Source organism: Nanorana parkeri, unplaced genomic scaffold (assembly GCF_000935625.1).
Source record: "Nanorana parkeri isolate BGI_ZX_2015 unplaced genomic scaffold, ASM93562v1 scaffold2603, whole genome shotgun sequence".
NCBI classification, from domain to species: Eukaryota; Metazoa; Chordata; class Amphibia; order Anura; family Dicroglossidae; genus Nanorana; species Nanorana parkeri.
In genome coordinates, this window is record NW_017308871.1 from 82594 (window position 1) to 101620 (window position 19027).

At 44.7% G+C, this 19027-nt stretch overlaps 1 protein-coding gene across 1 annotated transcript; it reads left to right on the forward strand.

Moving 5' to 3' along the window:
- Positions 1–418: 418 nt before the first annotated feature.
- On the forward strand, positions 419–19027 carry RNASEH2A (ribonuclease H2 subunit A). Its single transcript, XM_018573908.1, has 8 exons — positions 419–623; positions 2663–2734; positions 3619–3745; positions 4177–4264; positions 7097–7234; positions 12493–12580; positions 15142–15265; positions 18882–19027. The coding sequence occupies exons 1-8, from the start codon at positions 497–499 to the stop codon at positions 19012–19014; spliced, it is 897 nt and encodes a 298-aa protein (XP_018429410.1). The 5' UTR covers positions 419–496; the 3' UTR covers positions 19015–19027.

The following is a 19027-nucleotide window of genomic DNA, read 5'->3' on the forward strand; positions in this document are numbered from 1 at the left end:
GCCTTTTGCGGTTGCTGTACAGCAGAGCTCACACTGGGATAGGGAGAAGCAGCACAAGGAGCCAATCAATTGTGCTGCAGTGCTCCCGTCTTGCCCAGCAGAACTGTGTATATCTCAGGACTGGATGGACAGAGATAAAATCCTTTGGTAGGTATAAGAGCTTCCATTTACCTAGATTTATCCTGAGATTTTAGCACTTTTTGTTACATTAAATGGAGGTCATCCCAGTAGTTTATCCCAAAATCTGCTTCACCTGTACAGCCCTCCAAAATTGCACAATGTCCAGACTACTAGCCATCAGAGCTTAGCCATCGCGAGATAACATCATCTCATACAAAACTACTTCCCCTTTAAACGGCACCGCTCACGTGGTCTCAGAATATGTGTTTTCTTGCTTTCGGTCTGACACGCTCTGAAGGTGATTGGCCGGAGGACGCGCTGACGTCACTCGGAGTTGGCGGGAAGCCGTCTTGTTGCCGGAAGTGGTGCTGTCAGCATGGACCTGGAGCGGTTCGAGCGGGACAATTCTCAGAACTGTCTGTTGTCCTCTCCGGTACCGGAGCTGTGTAGCCGGGAAGCCTGCTGCCTAGGGATCGATGAAGCCGGGAGGGGCCCCGTCCTGGGTGAGATATTGAGGCAGCACCAAGAGAACATTGTCAGCCGGGGGGGGGGTTCATGGCATTACATGGTTTTTAGGGAATAAATGAGATTGGTAGTTTTCTTACAAGACATTAAATTGCTATTAGGAACTATGGTAAATTGGTGATATAAAAACGTCTTATCTCACATCAAAATTTAGATCTAATTTGTCTCTAGCCTGCCAATATTGGGATAAGGTGGGATGCCTTTTACTGCAATCAGTAGAAGTGTGCCTGTTCCAGAACTGACAAGATTTGGGATATTACAGTGTTGGAAATCCTCCTTTATTGGGAGAGATGTGCAGTAGAGGAGGAGGCGGGGAGGCATAACCTAGGGATGTGGAGTCAACTTTCATGTCCCCTAGCTCTCCTCCAGGAATTGCCCTGCATTTAGGTGGATGGGATTGGGAAGAATAAGCACAATAGGATATGATGGGATTAGGAATAATGAACAGAGTGTGATAGAATGGGATTGGGGAGAGCACAGCATGACAGGATGTGTCCTGGCAGGAATACCAGACCTTGCGATTGCCAGGAACAGAGATTCGTGTGCTTGTCATAAGTAAGTTTAATCAATGCGTATTGGGCAGGATGTCAAGATAACATTCTGCTACGTCACAATAGGTACATTAATTTTTAAGTCAAAGCAACATTAGCTTAATTAATAGGACACATCCCAGTGACATCCCACACTAGGTAGGTACGGAAATACAATTTATCCAATAAAATGTAATTATTTTTTATCACAGCAATGAGATTTGTCCAAAGTCACTCCCAAATATGATGTCATTTAGTACTCGTTTTAGCAAAAATCTAGTTTAGACTGGAATGTTCAATTTCAAGAATTATGTCTGATACAGTGATCTTTGTTGCAGAACTAAACCAGTCCAGTTTCTAAAACTAAGCCATTTTAAGATTTTACCAACAGGTACGAAGGAAGTCTCAGTTAAACCTGTGCACTAAAAAGAGGAAGTGTTGAAGTTCAAGCCAGAGGTTTTTTTTTTAGAGTGTCAAGTTCAAATTCTTTTCTGTCTTTTAGGGCGGCAAAATGGAGTTTTTCAACACAAATAGAAAATGGATTCTTAGCCTAACCAACTTTTCCACCCCAGATGGGATCAGGAAGAGGGAGCACAGGGTGATAGGATGGGATTGGGGGCACAGCATGATAGGATGGGTCTGGGGAGAGGGAGCGCAGCGCGTTAGGATGGGTCTGGGGAGAGGGAGCGCAGCGCGTTAGGATGAGTGGAGAGGGAGCGCGATGGGGTCGGGGAGAGGGAGCGCAGCGCGTTAGAATGGGTCTGGGGAGAGGGAGCGCAGCGCGTTAGGATGGGTCTGGGGAGAGGGAGCGCAGCGCGTTAGGATGGGTCTGAGGAGAGGGAGCGCAGCGCGTTAGGATGGGTCTGGGGAGAGGGAGCGCAGCGAGGCAGGATGGGTCTGGGGAGAGGGAGCGCAGCGAGGCAGGATGGGGTCGGGGAGCTTGGCACTCACTCTCCCCAATTCCATCCTAGAAGCGTTCCGTGCTGGTTGCAGCTACCTGACACATTCAAACCCGCAATAGGTAATAATGACAAACTGATGGCAGTTGGGTAACATTGTACACGTCTATATATGAGAACTTGTGTACTTCCTTTTTTCTCTGACACTGCTCTGAGGCTATGTTATGTGGCCAGTGCCTAGCTAAGTATTTAGGTTATATTGGACCAAGTCTGCACTCGTACCCCTTGAAGCCAGCAGTGGGCAGCGCCAGCCCTCCAGCTGTGCTTTAACTACAAATCCCAACATGCCTCTGGGAGTCATGCCTGTAACTGTCAGTCTTGCAATGACTCCTGGAACTTGTCTTCCACAACAGCTGGAGGGCTGAAGTTGACCTAAGTGATGGCATATGTTCCGTAGAGCTGAGAATACTAAAATGTAGTTCACCTTTTACAGGTAAAAGTACCAGGGTGCTTAACAAGAACAGCAACTACAAACATAACCTACCAGTCCTGCACTGTTATTGTGATTTTCATTTCTCTGTGTTGCAGGCCCCATGGTATATGGCATATGTTATTGCCCTGTATCCCGAAAGAAGGATTTGGAGGACCTGAAAGTTGCAGGTAGGTGCACATGTCTTATGTCTACATTTATCAAACCTTCACTATGGTAGAACATCAGAGCATACCTTCCACCTACTGTATACATGGTTAGATCCTGTATGCAAGGATTGACCGGCCTATTTCATAGGGAGCTACTTTTTTTGTGTGTGTTATACATGGCTGGTGGTGGTCAGGGATTCTGTCCCTGTAGCCCCACACTTAACGCATACCTGTACCTTGCAATTGTTTTTGCTCCCTCTTTTACCAGCATCTCAACCTCTGTCTATACACCCAGGTGAACCCAAACACACTTGTATTAATACTGTATCACGAGACACTGTCAGCAGGAAACTGTTGTCATTGCCCAGTTTTGCATTTTATTATTGCTCATATTATCTGTAGAGCACAAAGGAAAGCTGAGCTCCAGGGCCAGCACTCATAGTGTAGCCTGTTCCCATGTGCCCCTTGCATGCTCAGGTAACCTGTAATGTCACTCCCTACAGTATATGTATGGAAAAGTGTATTGCGGAAAATATAAAATTGCGATAGAAGCACCACTTTGAGTATTGCCATGCAAAGTTTTGCTTTATAAACTACAAAGTTGCTAAATTTATAAATCATGGTAAATCACCACCTCTCTCCTCATCTCTCTCTCTTCTCCCCCCCCCTTCCCCATTCAAAAACAGGACAACATTGTCCAAATGCTCCTATTTGTTCTGCATGTGATATGTAGTGATAGTATTGTTCTAAATTAGGAGTTCCCATTTTTTTGACTCTGGTCCTTGTTTCCTTATTTTATTTTGATTGAAAATGTTCATTTTCAGATAGATGGTTAAAAAAATTCAGTGTCCGCACTCTCTGCTGATCATCGGCTTTCAACTTGTATTCTCTTTTTTCCCCTTTAGACTCCAAGACATTGAATGAGGCTGAGAGAGAACGGCTGTTCGAGAAACTTAATGGGACATCAGATTTTATAGGCTGGGCACTTCACATACTGTCACCCAATGTCATCTCCACCAGCATGCAGCAAAGGTGATGCACACTCATATGGAGTCAAGGCAACAAATTGATATTTGCTCAACTTAATAGAGAAAACTGCTGTAATAAAGGGGATGTATATGGAAAGTTGGAAGCCTTCAGAACCCATCCCAGCTCTGGGATTTTCTAGGACAGGGATGGGCAAACTCCAGCTGTTGTGGAGCTACAAGTTCCATGAGGCATTGCATGATTCTCACAGCCACAGGCATGACTCCCAGAGACAGATGCATGATGGGATGTAAGCTTAAAGGGGGGCAGATAGGACTACTTGTTGTTCACAAGGGGAAATGGGACTATGGGCGATGGGTATGCTTTAATCTTAGTGCATAGGGAGCCCATACTCAAAGTGTATTGTATTTTCTTGGGATTCCTCCTAACTCTTAATTTTGCATCAATAATATTTACCCCTGACCTTTCACTTCCAGGACTAAATACAATCTGAATGCCTTGTCCCATGACACAGCCATAGGACTCATTCAGCATGCCCTGGACAATGGAGTACAGGTGACCGAGGTATGTATAACTGGTGGTGGGGACAACAGCTTTGTGAACTTAGAGGTGGTGTTGCAAAATATTCAATAGAAATGATTGAGAATTATGATTATCTTGATATTTATTTATACACAGAAACCTTCTATGACTGATAAATGCAGGGAAATTACAGAAGGTGGACAAAATAACAGAGACACCTATTACTATATTAATATCAAATCCTAATAAGGACTAGGACTTTGCAGTGTAGAGTTTTAGTTGAGATGGGTCACAGAGGGGCTGATTTGGGTCTCTGTTAAAGTGACACTAAAATCAGGAGTTAAAGGAGAACTATGAGGTGAGTGCTTTTCACTCGCCTCATAGTTCTAGCCGACCTGTGACAATGAGACTGTCACAGGTCGACTCAGTAGATCGGGAAGTGAGCGAACACATACCGGCTTTCGCTCACTTCTCGATCCTGTCACGGCTCTCTGCCGTGACAGGGGAGGGGCTGGATTCCCCCCGCTCCGATCCTCCAGCGTTGACTGGCGGAATGGATGGGGGAAGGGGCGGGTACAGCTGGCTCTGCCTCTAGATAGGCAGAGCCAGCTGTCACTCACGCAGCTGGGCGGATCCAGACATAATTGTCGGGATGTTTCAGCTGCGGCGTCTCAGTATACCGCGAGCTATACTGAGGTTAAGGTGACGGGAGGAGGCTAGTTTGTCTCCCCCCGTTACCCTAAGGAGAACTATGGGGAAAAGCCCTAACCCCATAGTTCTCCTTTTTTAAAGCTTAGAAATACATTCAAGTACCTTAACTATGAGTGACAATGTATCTTATTTGTGTATCATTCGGCTGTAGATCCTCAAATCATCTCTGAATTGGTGCTGACACTGTCCTTCCTTCTGGAGGGTGGCTACTTTTCTTCTCCATGGTCCCTGTGTGTGTTTTTAAAGTAGTCACTGCTCCAAGCTCACTCACGTGATTGCAATCTCAATACAACAACGTTAACTAAACAAATTATTGTAGTCTATCACATGAGTGAGCTTGGAGCGGTGACTACTTTACAACACAGACAGGGACCATGGGGAACAAAAGTAGCCACCCTCCAGAAGGAAGGACAGTGTCGGCACCAACTCGGAGATGATTTGAGGATCTACAGCCGAGTGATGCACAAATAAGGTCCATTATTGTTTATAGTTAAGGTACTTGAATGCATTTTTAAGATCTAACTCTTGAGTTTAGTCTCGGTATGATAGAACTTTTGTGAGAAGTAGCAACCAATTCAAAATAAACCTTTCCCAAGAGAAAAATGGTGGCCTCCATTGCAGGCCTTTTTTGGGGGGGGAACTTCTAATTGTCTCTGGCTGTTTTTCAGCTGCATATTTGTCCTGGCTTAGTGTCTCAAAGTACTGAATTGAAAAGGTCAACTTGACAGCCGGGCAACTAGTATTTACAGAAAGCAAAGTCAACAATGGCAACCTCCATGTGTCTCTTAGGAAAGGTTCCTTTAAACTATATGTAAACCCCAAATGTTTCATTCTGTTTCTTACCTGGAGATCCTACCAGTAACAACACTTCTTGTTGCAGGCTGATAACTGTAAGCCACCTCCGCACATAGAGATGCAGTTTTGTCAGTCTGGAACTACTAAGCAGGATGCACATATAAAATAGATGCATGTTGCTGCACTGATGTAATGTGTATATATTTTGCAAACTATAGCCAGGGATGGGAAGTATAAAATGTTAAAGCTGAACTTAAGGCAATTGGCTAGATACAAATACTTAGGGAAGTAGAACAGCTCCCAAGTATCAAATTTATAACCCTGTGCATCCAATTTTGGGATTCGGGCACCCCTTGCTAGACAGCACAGCCAGGGTCTTGTCCATTTTTGCAGCATTACAGTTTGGTCAAGACCAAAACCCTAGAAAGCAAAAGGGAACAGAGCGCCACCTCTGTGTGTAAAATTGTTTATTAAATAATTAAAACACGGGATAAAAGTACTCACAAACGCTTTCATCAGGCTTTAACAACAAACGAGAGGCCACACTGTCCGTTAACCCAACATGGTATCGCCCCGACTATGTAACGCGGTAGCCTCCAGTCACATCACCGTTCATTGATTCTGATGAAGGGGGCTTGCCCCTGAAACGCGTCAATCTTGGCTGACGGTGATGTGACCGGAGGCTACCGCGTTACATAGTCGGGGCGATACCATGTTGGGTTAACGGACAGTGTGGCCTCTCGTTTGTTGTTAAAGCCTGATGAAAGCGTTTGTGAGTACTTTTATCCCGTGTTTTAATTATTTAATAAACAATTTTACACACAGAGGTGGCGCTCTGTTCCCTTTTGTTTGATATGTTCGTGGTGAAAGCCCTAGAGCCTTGAATAAGCAGCCCCTCAAGTCTGTGTGAAAAACTGCGATAAACTGTTGAAAACTTCGAGTATGCAACAGCAAGTGGATTGTTCAGCTGGCAGCCATTAGCACGAAGAGTTAAAGAAAACTTTTTGTCTGATAAGACCAAAACCCTAGCCTGTTGATTGGACAGTGCAGAAGCGGCATCACGCTAATAGTCATCCCTCTGCACTTTCCTTCTATCAGGATTTTTGAAATGCAGTGATACCTAATTGGCTTACAGTGCTTGCTTTCTGGCTCCTATAAGGGATCTGCTGTGCAGGGGATTTGAGAAGGCTGTTATAAAATCAGACTTGAGTACTTACCTTAGCTGCATTTAAAGAGATGATAGATGACCATAGCTTCCTGTTTATCTATTTATTTTATTTGCTCTTTTATGCAAATCGGGTTCTGTTTGGGGCTTTTCAGTTCTCATCTGATGTATTGTTCTCGTGTGTGTGTTGTCGCCCCCTGCAGGTGTTTGTAGATACTGTGGGTCCTGCTGAGAAGTATCAAGAGAAGCTGAAGAAGCTTTTCCCTGCACTGGAAGTGACTGTGAGGCCTAAAGCTGATTCTTTGTTTCCTGTGGTTAGTGCTGCTAGTATCTGTGCAAAGGTGAGGGCTGTGTTCAGAAGTCACCATATCACTACTACTTGTACAATTGTATTTATTGCATTTTTTTTGTATACCTCTTCAGGTTTGGATAGAGCAGGGAGGGTTAGACCTTCTGATATGTTGTTATCATGATCTGTGTCCCCACAGGGAAAGCTTATACCTCTGTTTGGTCCTGTGACCGAGAATGTTGAAATTTGTAAATTTTTAGAGTTTTCATGAGAGCAAGAGTTGAGGGAAAATCTTCAAATGGGGACAAATATTCTGATGACAACTGTCTCACCTGAGAATTTTCCTTCTCTGTGGGCAGATTTCCTTTCACTTCCTGTTGTATCACTAAAGGTGGTCAGTTCCTTTTCTGCTGGCATCCCTCAATCAGCTGATCAAAGGAGCCAGTCAGAAAATCGGAGGAGCCAGCGGCTGCTGAAAAAATATAAAAGAAACAGCGGGGATTCCTCGACCAATGCGCTCTTATCGTTGATGAAGGAATCTGCCTTATTTTTATTTTTTTAGTGCAGCCAGTGGGTTGAACGAAAAAAAGAGCAGTGTGCGGCCAGCTTAAAGTGGACCTTTACCCCCCTTTCACTAAACATCACATCATTAATTTACTTACAAATAGAGTTCATCTACTTCCTGGGCCGGTTTTGGCACAAATGATGTAATGTGCCCAAGGATTGGCATCCTGGGAAGGTTACATCAGCAGAGCATTGCTGGGAAATCTCATCTGTGATCTCACAAGATCTCAGGGAAAGGCAATTTCTTCCCCTGAGAGGATGTGCATGGTCACATGTCCTAGTCGCATGTGCCAGAGTTCCAGGAAGTAAAGTGAGAGCTTGTAACCTGCCCTTAGTTAACATGGCCTATGTCAGAAGAATGGTAAAGAGACATAAGGTATGCAAAGAATAAAAAGCCGGGTAATATCTAGAAGTATGCGTTTGTCATTTCTAAAGGTGTGTTTATTTTAAAGATATGTGTACAGTTCATTTTTAATGCAGGAAGTATTCTGACTCCGATCGTTGTGATAGCGAGATATATCCCTTGCTGAGACCTCTATGCCTGGCCTGTATAAGCAGATATACTCACTGCGGACAATCCTCGTCAGATAGCTGAACTCGTCAATACCGATTCATTCAAAAAAGGTGTTTATTCTTCTACATCAGGTTACAGCAGATGATAGGAACAGCAGTTGAACGGTTATAGTATTGTGCGGTCAGAAAATGATGCCTTTCCTACGTACTGTGCAGATTACATGTGTGTCCTGTTACACGTGGCTTTCAACTGTGCCCATGACACAGGAAGTACTGCACACAGGAAGAAGGGTGGGGCTACACTAGGGGAAAATACAATCGTCATATGAGGAATAATTACAGAAAGCATGTTTGTTACAACAAAAGGCCACTAGATGGCAGCATAGGATAACACATGGATTTAGCTATGAGAAAATAGTTAGGCAAATCACACTATATAAATTCTAACCTATATAACAATGCTAATCTTAACTGAGGCTACGCATCTCATATTCTATGCCCCTGTTGGGGCGGCACAGGAAGTGAAGGGAAATCTTCCTGGCAGGGCCCGGAAAGCAAGCCATAACCTGATAGGGTTCGTAACTCTTCTTTACTCTGTACAAAACAAAAAATACGTTTGGTGTATACAGACACTTTTAAAGGGTTTCTAAAGCCTCCCGTTTTTTTTTGCATATATCTACTGCGGGCAAGCAGTAGATGTATGCAAAAAGTAAAAGAAAAAACTTTAACAGTGGTTTAAACTTACCCTGTCTTCGCCGCGCGCTCCCGTCAGAAAATCCAAAACTGCTCGGGCGGCCGCAAAGCATCTTGGGGCGGGCGCATGCGCAGTTCCGATTTTCGGCCGGGAGACAAAGAGAGACGCAAGGTAAGTCTATGGACGCGTGCATCCGCATGCAGACACCGTGGGACAGGAAGTACCAGCAAGGACAGAGGAGTCAGCGCTGGATCGGACACCCGCCGCAGTGCTGGAGGGACAGATGAAAACATCAGGAAAGATCGGATTAAGAGACATCATCTAAGGTAAGTGCTGACATTAACATTGGGGGGAGTGGAAAAAAAAATGTGACTTTGATGTCACTTTACTAAAAACGTAGCCCTGTGAATAGTGAGAGATCTAGTGAGCAGCCTTTCTGTAAAGGATCATTAAGCTCCATTAGGTGGCTTTGTGCGTCACTGATGAGCAGGAGGAGGAGGGTTTTTCTTTGTTCAGACGACAGCCCGTTTTCATGCTTCAGCTAAAATTTTACAGCATATGAAATATTCATTGTGCAGGCAGTGCGCTACAACTAAACTGGGCACATAACATAAATCCAATGGGATTTCACAAATAAACTCATGTGTGAAAATAGTTTGGGTTGTGGACGCTTTGCTTCAGTCAGGGGAAGAATTAAACACCCCGAGATTTGTAGGTGACCAAATGGTAACTTGCAAAGAAGATGCATGGGGAGAAGTAAATGCCTCCCTCTTCTGCTATCCGCTCCACCAATCGCTGCTGAGCGCAGGGGGTTGGACCAGGATCTGACACTTCCAGAGGTGTCAGTTTTTGTAGGGTCTTCAGGCAGCGGTTTCTTTTCAATGTTGCAGGGATCAGTGGAGCAGAAGATGTAGGTACTTAGCTTTGCAGGAAAACGATTAATGTTAGTAACAATTGCTTTAAAAGAGAACTATGTTGAAAACCTTTTTTTGGCGTTCTCTTTTGGGTCACAGGAGGACATTTACTAGCGTCCTCCTGTGACCCAAAACTCGGCATATTGCGGGCTATTGCCCACTATATGCTGATAGAAACAGAGCCGCTGTTCAGCCAGGAAGGATCCTGACAATATTGCTGGGATCCACCCCGCTGCCTGATTGACAGCTGACAAAGCAAGCTACGTTTTAGGACCATATGAGGTCCTTTCATCAGGCAAAATGTGTGATGTTTGCCTGATGAAGGGACCCCATGTGGCCCCCGAAATGTTTGCTTTGTGATATTCTGAACATGCGTCACTAAAAGACGTCTCGCTTCAGTGCTGGAGCGCCGATGATTCTTCTTTTCATTGCTCCTAACGCGGCGCAATCCGCCCATCACAGCAGCACCCAGCACTGATCCGTTTGGGATTCTGCCGTCAGGAGTGCGATGGGATATAAATAACAATTAGTGGTCATTAAGGACCCTCTTTGGGCAGGAGAGTTGTTCTTGGCTCTAGGTCCGGTATGTAGAACACAAAGTGAAATCAGAGGGGAGCAAAGCAGGACTTGTAAATTGTTTACATGGCTGTCTTTATTACTCTTATATGCACTACATGATCATGTTTATGTGTTATTCATTATTATGAGATTGGTGGAAAATATGCCCATTTTATACTCTGTAATTACTCTGGTGAACAGCAGGGGGAGCCAATGTAATGTTTGTTTCTTCTGTAAATAAAAAAAAAAAACAATGACATTGATTTATTGCAGATAATGATGATAAAATATTTGTTAGCGTTCCATGGTGGACACATTAAAAATAACTGATACAATTTCTTCCCAAGCACATCATGTTATTTCTGTAGTATTTAGCATTTCTACATAAGACCTTGTAGATAAGCGGTAGGCAACCTTGGCCCCCCATCTGTGGTGAAACTACAATTCCTCGGAGTCATAAATGTGTGTGTCAGCCTTGCAATGCCTCATGGGACTTGTAGTTCCACCACATCTGGAGTAGCCACCCCTTCTCTTGATGATTTTTTGGAAAGCATTGTGATAACTGTGCTGGAAAAAAAGCACAACTAAATCTAAGTATTGGGGTGTCATTGATGGCTTCCTACTGCAAATGTGAATTGTCTGGCTGCTCCAGTGGCTTTAGTACTTCTGTGTCACTAACCTGGAACAAGTTGGCAGATTTGAATTTGACTTTCTGATCTGCATGCTTGTTTTTGGGGCAGTAACTCGGAAAGCAATGAATCCAGAGACAGCCAGGCAACAAGTATTTATAGGAAGATATCAGGAATGGCAGCCCCAGTGCTTCTCTCTCTGTACAGGTTTGTTTTATAAGAAATGCACGGAGGGGAATTTATCAAAATCTGGAGCATTTGCCCCTGGCAACCAATCAGCTTCTACCTTTCATTTTCAAAACCTAACTGAGCAAACTAAAGAAAGTAGCTGATTGGTTACTATGGACGCCTGCTCCAGTTTTGATACAGCCCACTCAATGCATTTCTTTACGGTCTGCTCCTGTTTTTAAATTCCCCCCCCATTGTGTTTTTGCTATAAATTTTGATTTATTTATGTATTTTTGTTTTTTTTTACCCTCTGGGTAGGTATGAAATACTTTACTGCCTTTTAAATCCCAACTGTATGGTAAATTTCACCCAATGCCCACTCGTGCTTCCCACACCCAAAAATAAAATGTAATCTATTGCAGCTTACCAGACCTTGGATTTGGTGGTTGCATTTGTTTTTATTTTTCAAGAACATTTGCGTCACGTGCAGAAAATATCTGTTGCTCTTGTCAGAAATGTCACATCCTTGTCACTGTCTTTGAGATGAACTAAAAGGGAAAGAAAAAACCTAATCTTTCTTCTATAAACTACTATTGTCCCCATCCGCTCTGGAGATGAAAATAAATCTAACCTGGGTGTGGCCACCATGGTTCCCTCCAGGGCCGGCCCTATAATAAGGCAGCCTGACACTGTTGCCTCAGGCTGCATCTTGTAGGGGGAGCGGCATGGCCACTGCACAATATTTGCAGGGTGTCTGCTGCCCCCGTTTCGGCCAGAACGTCCCAGGTTGCTAAGAGCTGGGCAGGGAGATGTGTAAGGTCTGTACACATCTCTCTACCCACTTCTTGGCAACGGGGGACACTCTTACTGGCTTCCCGCTCTACTCCTGGCAACAAGTAATGTTACTGGCCACCCAGTTCTTAGCAACTTGGGACACTCTTGGCGGCATCCCTCCCAGCTCCTGGCAACCAGTGATGTCACTTGGTGCCAGGAGCTCGGCAGGAAGCCAACCCCGGTGCCTCAAGTAAGCTAGGGGTACCCCTGGTTCCCTCCATAGATACAGTACAATGAGTGAGCGTTGCCGCCCTAGGATGGGAAGTGTGTTTTTATTCACAGGATCACCAAGTGAAAATAAAGGAAATCTAATGCAGCCACCACATTTTAGGATTGGTCATCTGCAAAATATTAAGTTATTGTATTTGGATTTTGATGAGCTTTAATACACATAACCCAGTATGTCTGTACAGATTGACCTGTATTTTCTATGTAGGTGGCCAGGGACCGGGTGGTGAAGGGCTGGAAGTTCCTGGAAGATCTGGGAGAAGTTGATGCGGAGTACGGCTCTGGATACCCAAATGGTTAGTTATGCCATGCCACAGATCTGCCTTTTTTTGCAACACCATTCTCCTTGCCCAGCGGGACTCTTTTGCTGTAATATTAGGCACCCCCAGTACTGTCCCATATTGCACTGCACATTTCTCAGCATTGTGCATATAAAATGACCGCAATAGCATTAAAGATGACCCCCCACACGGGTATACACAGGATAGCCCAGCAGCAGAGCGAATCTTAATTAGTGCCCCCCCAATCACATGGCAGGATGTTGATCTCAATATGTAATGAATAGCTATTTTGTTTATCTGCTAGCGAAATGTGCTGATCCTGGAAATGTATCCTTTTCAGCCATTGTGTGTTTTGCTTATTAGGCAAACGCATGCTAACAATAACCTTGGGATGTTTGTTACATCTATTGGTTTCCCTCCCCACCACATTGTCAGATAACATTGACTTATTGTGTCAGTATAGAAGACGGGTACAGCATTTTGTGTTCTTAAAGTGACACTAAACTCGTGTTAAATTCTTAAAAATATATTCAAGTACCTCAACTATTAACAATACTGTATCTTATTTGTGTGTCACTCGGCTGTGGATCCTCAAATCATCTCTGAATTGGTGCTGGCACTTTCCTTCCTTCTGGAGGGTGGCTACTTTTGTTCCCCATGGTCCCTGTGTGTGTTGTAAAGTAGTCACCGCTCCAAGCTCACTCCCGGGATGGACTACAAGAGTTTACCAAATGAAAACCACATCGTTTAATAATTCTCCCTTTTAACTCCTGAGTTTTTAGTGTCGCTTTATGGGAACTTGGCAAAATATAAGTGTTGCCTTTGCTGACCTCTGCTGAAAATGTTAGTTTTCTGGCTTCTGTAGGTTCTGGGTCGCTAGCCTGGAACAAACTTGGCCGCTGTAACTGAAGTCAGAGTGATGAAAGAGCCTCTTATTGGTAGCTTTGTTCACGTGTCAGCGACACAAAGTATTGAAGGGCAACCCGAACTCTCAGGGAGGCCTACAGTAACCATGTGTTCTTGGTACAGGTTTTCTTTAATGCGTCTTATTAATATTAGACAATGTACTCACAGCTGGCTCCCCAGCTTTACTGGTTCCGGCTGTGGTACCCCCTCCTCCCCAGTCAGTGTAGTGATCTGTATACCTTTTTATGTTACAATTGACAGCCCCGTATTGTGAAATAATCGCGGTGCTTGCAAATGGCGAGCGCTCGTTGGTCAGCAGTCACATAAATGCGCTGAACAATAAAGGTGCCCATACACCTTACAACCATCGTACAACTTTTGTTGTACGATGGTTGTAACCTCATTACATTTTCGCACAACCAGCCCATCATGCACAGACCTGCGATTATCGTTCGTCTCCACCGCTAATTAGATGATTGGCTGTGATTTAGAGGAAAAATTTTCGTTTGCGCTGTTTCGATCGTACAAATCTTGTTGTATAACCACGCCACTAACCCACCGAAAATTAGGTTTTTCTAGCATGCTGGAAAGACTAACGTCGTACGTTTGTACAGTATTTTTGGTTGTAGGCTCCCCATCAACTTTATCGCATATGAAAATCTTCATCGCATATGAAAATCGTACGATAATCGCAAGGTGTATGGACACCTTAAGAATACTGTCGGGCTGGTCAGCGGGGATTGGGGGATTGGGGGTAAGTTTATTTTTTCACATTTTGTAAAAAAAGGTGAGCTTACCCTTTTAAAGTGTTAAAACCAATACTGGCCCAAATTGGGCTTGTGCAGCGTTTCATGTCAGTGTCAGGCTCAGCTGCGGAAGTCACTCTGCATTCACCTTCATGGCTTGCCTGCAAATCTCTAAAGGAGAGAGATTTATAGCAGTGTGATGATGTAGCAGCAATAAATCGATTCTTGGCGACCAATCACTAGGGACTATAGTGATTACATTTCTAGCTACATATCGCTGTTATTCTCTTGTATTTGTAGCAGCAAATAATCTCTGCTACAAAATCATCTGTCTTACATGACCCTTAGGCGCTAATAAACCCAGGTCATGAAAAGGGTCCAGTTTATGTGATCCTGGCAATAAGTTTCTTGTATTATTCTCTTACCATTAAACGCTTCTTGTTAGATCTGTTTCCATAAGTATGAATAATACTTGTTGATCCTGCCAGAAACCTAGCTAGCTGATGACTTCTTGTGCTGACTGCTATCAGTTACATTGTTCCCAGTCCCTCTGGGGGTACAGAACACCTCTCCCTTATGGGGAATAGAAAGCAGAGGTGTTCTGTTGTCCTGTCCTAGGGTGGTCATGCTACTCCTCCATAGATGCAGTACAGGGAGTGAGTGTTGTCACCCTAGGACAGATTGAGGGGAATCTATCAAACCTGGAGCAGACAAAATGTGAAGCAGTTGCCCATGGCAACCAATCAGCTTCTCTCTAGTTTGTTGAGTTGAGATTTGTAAGCTGATTGGTTGCCATGCACAGCTGCTCCAGTTTCGATAAATTCCCCCAAATGTGTTTTACCTTTTTATGGGCAGAAAAGGGAAGGATTGCACTTCCGTTGCAGAGGTTATCCAGCTCATGTTTGTACGTATCCTTTCTAACAGACCCAAAGACTAAAGAGTGGCTCGCTCGGCATCTTGACCCCGTCTTCGGATACCCTCAGTTTGTGCGATTCAGCTGGAGCACAACGCAGCTTATCTTGGACACTAAAGCCGTCCCGGTGCTATGGTGAGTGAATGTGTACGGTACCTTTTGCCTTTACAGTGCATCAGTGCATGTTAAGCTGATGACTCAAAGCAAAGTGCAGCCAATGAGGTTTCATGCTTGTTCCAGGTCAGTGACTTTTCCTCAAGTACTTGCTGAGACCAATTACTGATGCAAAAAAAAAAGGCATCATGTGACCGTTTTTCTAAAACAATACAGACTCATGATTTTAGGAAAGTGGTGGAGCACTGGGACCCGGACACAGCTGCAACCCCGGTAGTTCTGCCACTGACTCAAAGCTGTAGAGGGACTACAAATCTCCGCAATATATTATATAGCAATGCAGAATACCACCAGCTAAAGAGGACTACAAATCCCAGCAATACATTCTACAGCAATGCAGAATAATATGAAGCTACGTACTCTGTGTTGCATGCCAGGGCTGCGTGCAGGGTGGCGGGAAGGAGAAGGGGATGTGTGGTTGGACACGCGCTGTAAACAGCCACTCCGAGGTCCTTGGCAAGCATGGGACCTTACGGCAGCCGCTTGTGTTTAAAAATGAAAAGCGTCAGTATTGACGTGTCAGTATTGCGGCGGTGTGCGCTAAAAAAAAGTATGGCATGGGGTATTTTTCTTTCAAGCGCATCGGGATGCGACACAGTACAACCATCCTGCACCCTGCTGTTACTGTAGAACTGAATGAAACACTTGTAACATGTCAATAAAGTTCTAAAAAAAAAAAAGTACACAGTGTGGTGTGGCATCGCACATCGATTAGTGTGAATGGGCCCTAAGAGATTTTTTTCTTTACGTATAAATGTAGTGTTTGGCTCAGGTCCACCAGCAGGGGGCAGCAGTGTACGAGTGAGAATACCTATGGAGTCTTTCTCCTCTTATCTGCATGCAGTTACTGTAACAGTAGGTCATGGATTTGTGCTGAAGCTGGCCTTGGTTGCTAGTAACATTGGCGCTAATTAGCAGTGTCAGATTATGCTGGAGGGGGGAGGAGGTCAGACAGACCTTGTGTTGTAAAGAGGATTTTCGTGCACGTCTTGTCTCCATCCCCCAACTGCTCTCACATCTAATTACTGACTTGTAAAATCACCGGCAGGTCCTTGAGTGCTTTCTGCGCCTCTAATTCAGGCTTTGCCTTCCTGCGGCCCTCTGTGAAATGAAAAGCTCAATCTGTTCACAGACATGATATGATCAGCCGGTTCGGGCAACAGTTTCATGCCTGGTCGGCACCAGAAGACACTGATGGTGTGGGGGTGAGGCCATTCAAAACATAGTAGATCCCATCGCACTCCTGGCCGGATTGAACCCACAAAAAAAGTCGGGTGGGTGCTTAAAGTCACTGCAGATGCCTCTGCATATCAAACGTAACAAGTCAAAAAGTCACTTGCACTCCATTTCATATTATAGTCAATCTTTTTTTATTGACCAGGGTAGTGTCACATTGCTGAGCGACGTTTCGGAACCAAGTGGTCCCTTCAGGCAAACAAAAGCGCGTTTGTTTGCCTGAAGAAGGGACCACTTGGTTCCGAAACGTCGCTCAGCAATGTGACACTACCCTGGTCAATAAAGAAGACTGACTATAATATGAAATGGAGTGCGAGTCACTCTTTGACTTGTTACGTTTTGAGGTCATTCAAACCCCCCTTCTCTCCATAGTATCAACATGCTGAAAATGACCTCTCCTGACACTCAGATTCTTGCGCTGTTCTATTGGCTTGAAGGTGCTTGTAGATCAAGGGTGGGCAACTCCGGCCCTCCAGCCATTGAAGTACAGATCCCATGAGGCATTCCTAGACTGACATTGACAGACATGACTGTCAGAGGCATGTCGGTATATGTAGTTAAACCAGAGCTGGGGGTCTGCAGTTGCCCACCCCTGGTATAGCTGTTCAGATTGGCTGAGGGAATGGACTCACCTGAAGTAGTGAACTTTCTTGGCAAGTTCAAAGGAGAATAACAAAAATAAAACAGTACCGGAGGGGAAATACTCCCTTTAAAGAAAATCCGAAGAGCTATATGCATGTAGGTTGCCATTACTGAGCTCCTTCTGGAGGTACTGGTTGCCTGGCCATGTGACCTTCTTGTGTGTTCCCCAGAGATGTCCGGCGTTATCTGTCCTAAATATAAGGCAGGTCATAAGCTGATTGGCTGCTGTGGACAACAGGCAATTTCTCCCTGACACCAGTGCCTAATTTCCGGTGTCCTGTTAAAGATTGTGGCTACGTTAGAATGTGTGAACGGTCACGTTGTCAGACATTTTAACGTAATCGCGCCCAGTTTTTCGGCGGTGGAATATGTGACCGGCAAAAGGAAGTTGAAGAATTCCAACACTTTCTCAGCTGTTCCCGGGCAGATCGGCATCGCAGATGGTATGTGCAGATGAACCGATCTGATCGGTCTTGAAATGTCACTTCTATCTGACTCTGTGAGTGCGATCTCACATTTCACAAAGTCGGATAAAAGTGACATTTCAGGACCGATCGGCTTTTCCAGGGCAGATTGGTTCATCTGCACATACCATCTGCGATGCCGATCTGCCCGGGAACAGCTGAGAAAGTGTTGGAATTCTTCACCTTTTGCTGGTCACATATACCACCGCCGAAAAACTGGGCGGGAGCATGTTAAAATGTGTGACCACGTGACCGGTCACACATTCCACCGCCCACAAACTGGGCGGGATTAGGTTAAAATGTGTGACCACATCACCGGTCACGCATTCTAACGCAGTCACAAACTTTGATAGAACACCGGCTCTTCCATCCGGCCCCCCCATTCAACCTCACCTCCATCCCAGAGGCCCCTGTGTGTATTTTTGAAAAATTGTACTGTACCTCCCTTTTCCAGAAGTGTCTGGTCAAGTCATGTGACACGCAGGGTCCTTTTTTTTCTTTTTACATATTCTTTCAGCAGTGGGAGGCTTGCATCATTGTATGTAACTGCAGGGTGCTGTCCATGATGACCTGCTCCCATCTTCCTGATTGAATGACACTGGCTATCATAGAATCTGTGAAGTTAGAGGACATACTGTGAATGCCATTCAACCCTCAAGACTTAGGACATGGCAGTGAAGCCATAACTGCGGAGGACAGCTCTGGAGAGAAGGTTTATGATTGGCAGCCAGGGCTGCGTTTGTATATTTACCCTTCAGTTGAACTTTTTAGGCGTGATTTACACTGTTCCATGTGCATGCAGTAGAAGTTCTAATGCACAGGCATAGGTGTAAATGGGCCCATATAGTTTACCTTTCACAGTAACCTGCATCACATAGATGTGAACCAGCTACATAGGAAATGATGGGATTTCTAGTTGCAATGCAAGTGAAATAAAAATGGACAAGTGTGAATAAGCCCTGAATAAAGAAAGATCGCTGGAGCTGGGCTTTAAGTTGACCTGCTGCCTTCATTGTCCATTCACAGGGCAGGGAGGTGACCAAGCTGTATTGCTTAACTGCTGCACAGCAAAGGCCGGTCAGCAACCTGACCGATAGGTCTACGAATATCTCAGGACTGGATAGATCCTTTGACAGGTGAAGCGTCTTTCATATATGCACATCAGTGGTATAGTTAGCTGTTTCTCCGGAGTTCAGCTTTAATATTTAAGCCTTGTTTTTGTGTCTCTTGTGCAGGGGCGACGACGAGGAAGAGGCAGATAAGTCATCTCAATCGCTTCTGTCGTACTTCGCTGCACCGAAGGAATCCAAACCGCAGAGACACCGATTCTTCCTGGAGAGACACCTGGAGCCCGTGACTGATTTATAGAGAGATCAATACA

Bases quoted from the DNA above. Each gene is read 5' to 3' on its own strand.
- RNASEH2A (XM_018573908.1), top strand. From the start codon at position 497: ATGGACCTGGAGCGGTTCGAGCGGGACAATTCTCAGAACTGTCTGTTG. The intron at 12,581-15,141 runs GTTAGTTATGCC...CCTTTCTAACAG, and splicing joins CGGCTCTGGATACCCAAATG to ACCCAAAGACTAAAGAGTGG. The intron at 15,266-18,881 runs GTGAGTGAATGT...TCTCTTGTGCAG, and splicing joins AAAGCCGTCCCGGTGCTATG to GGGCGACGACGAGGAAGAGG.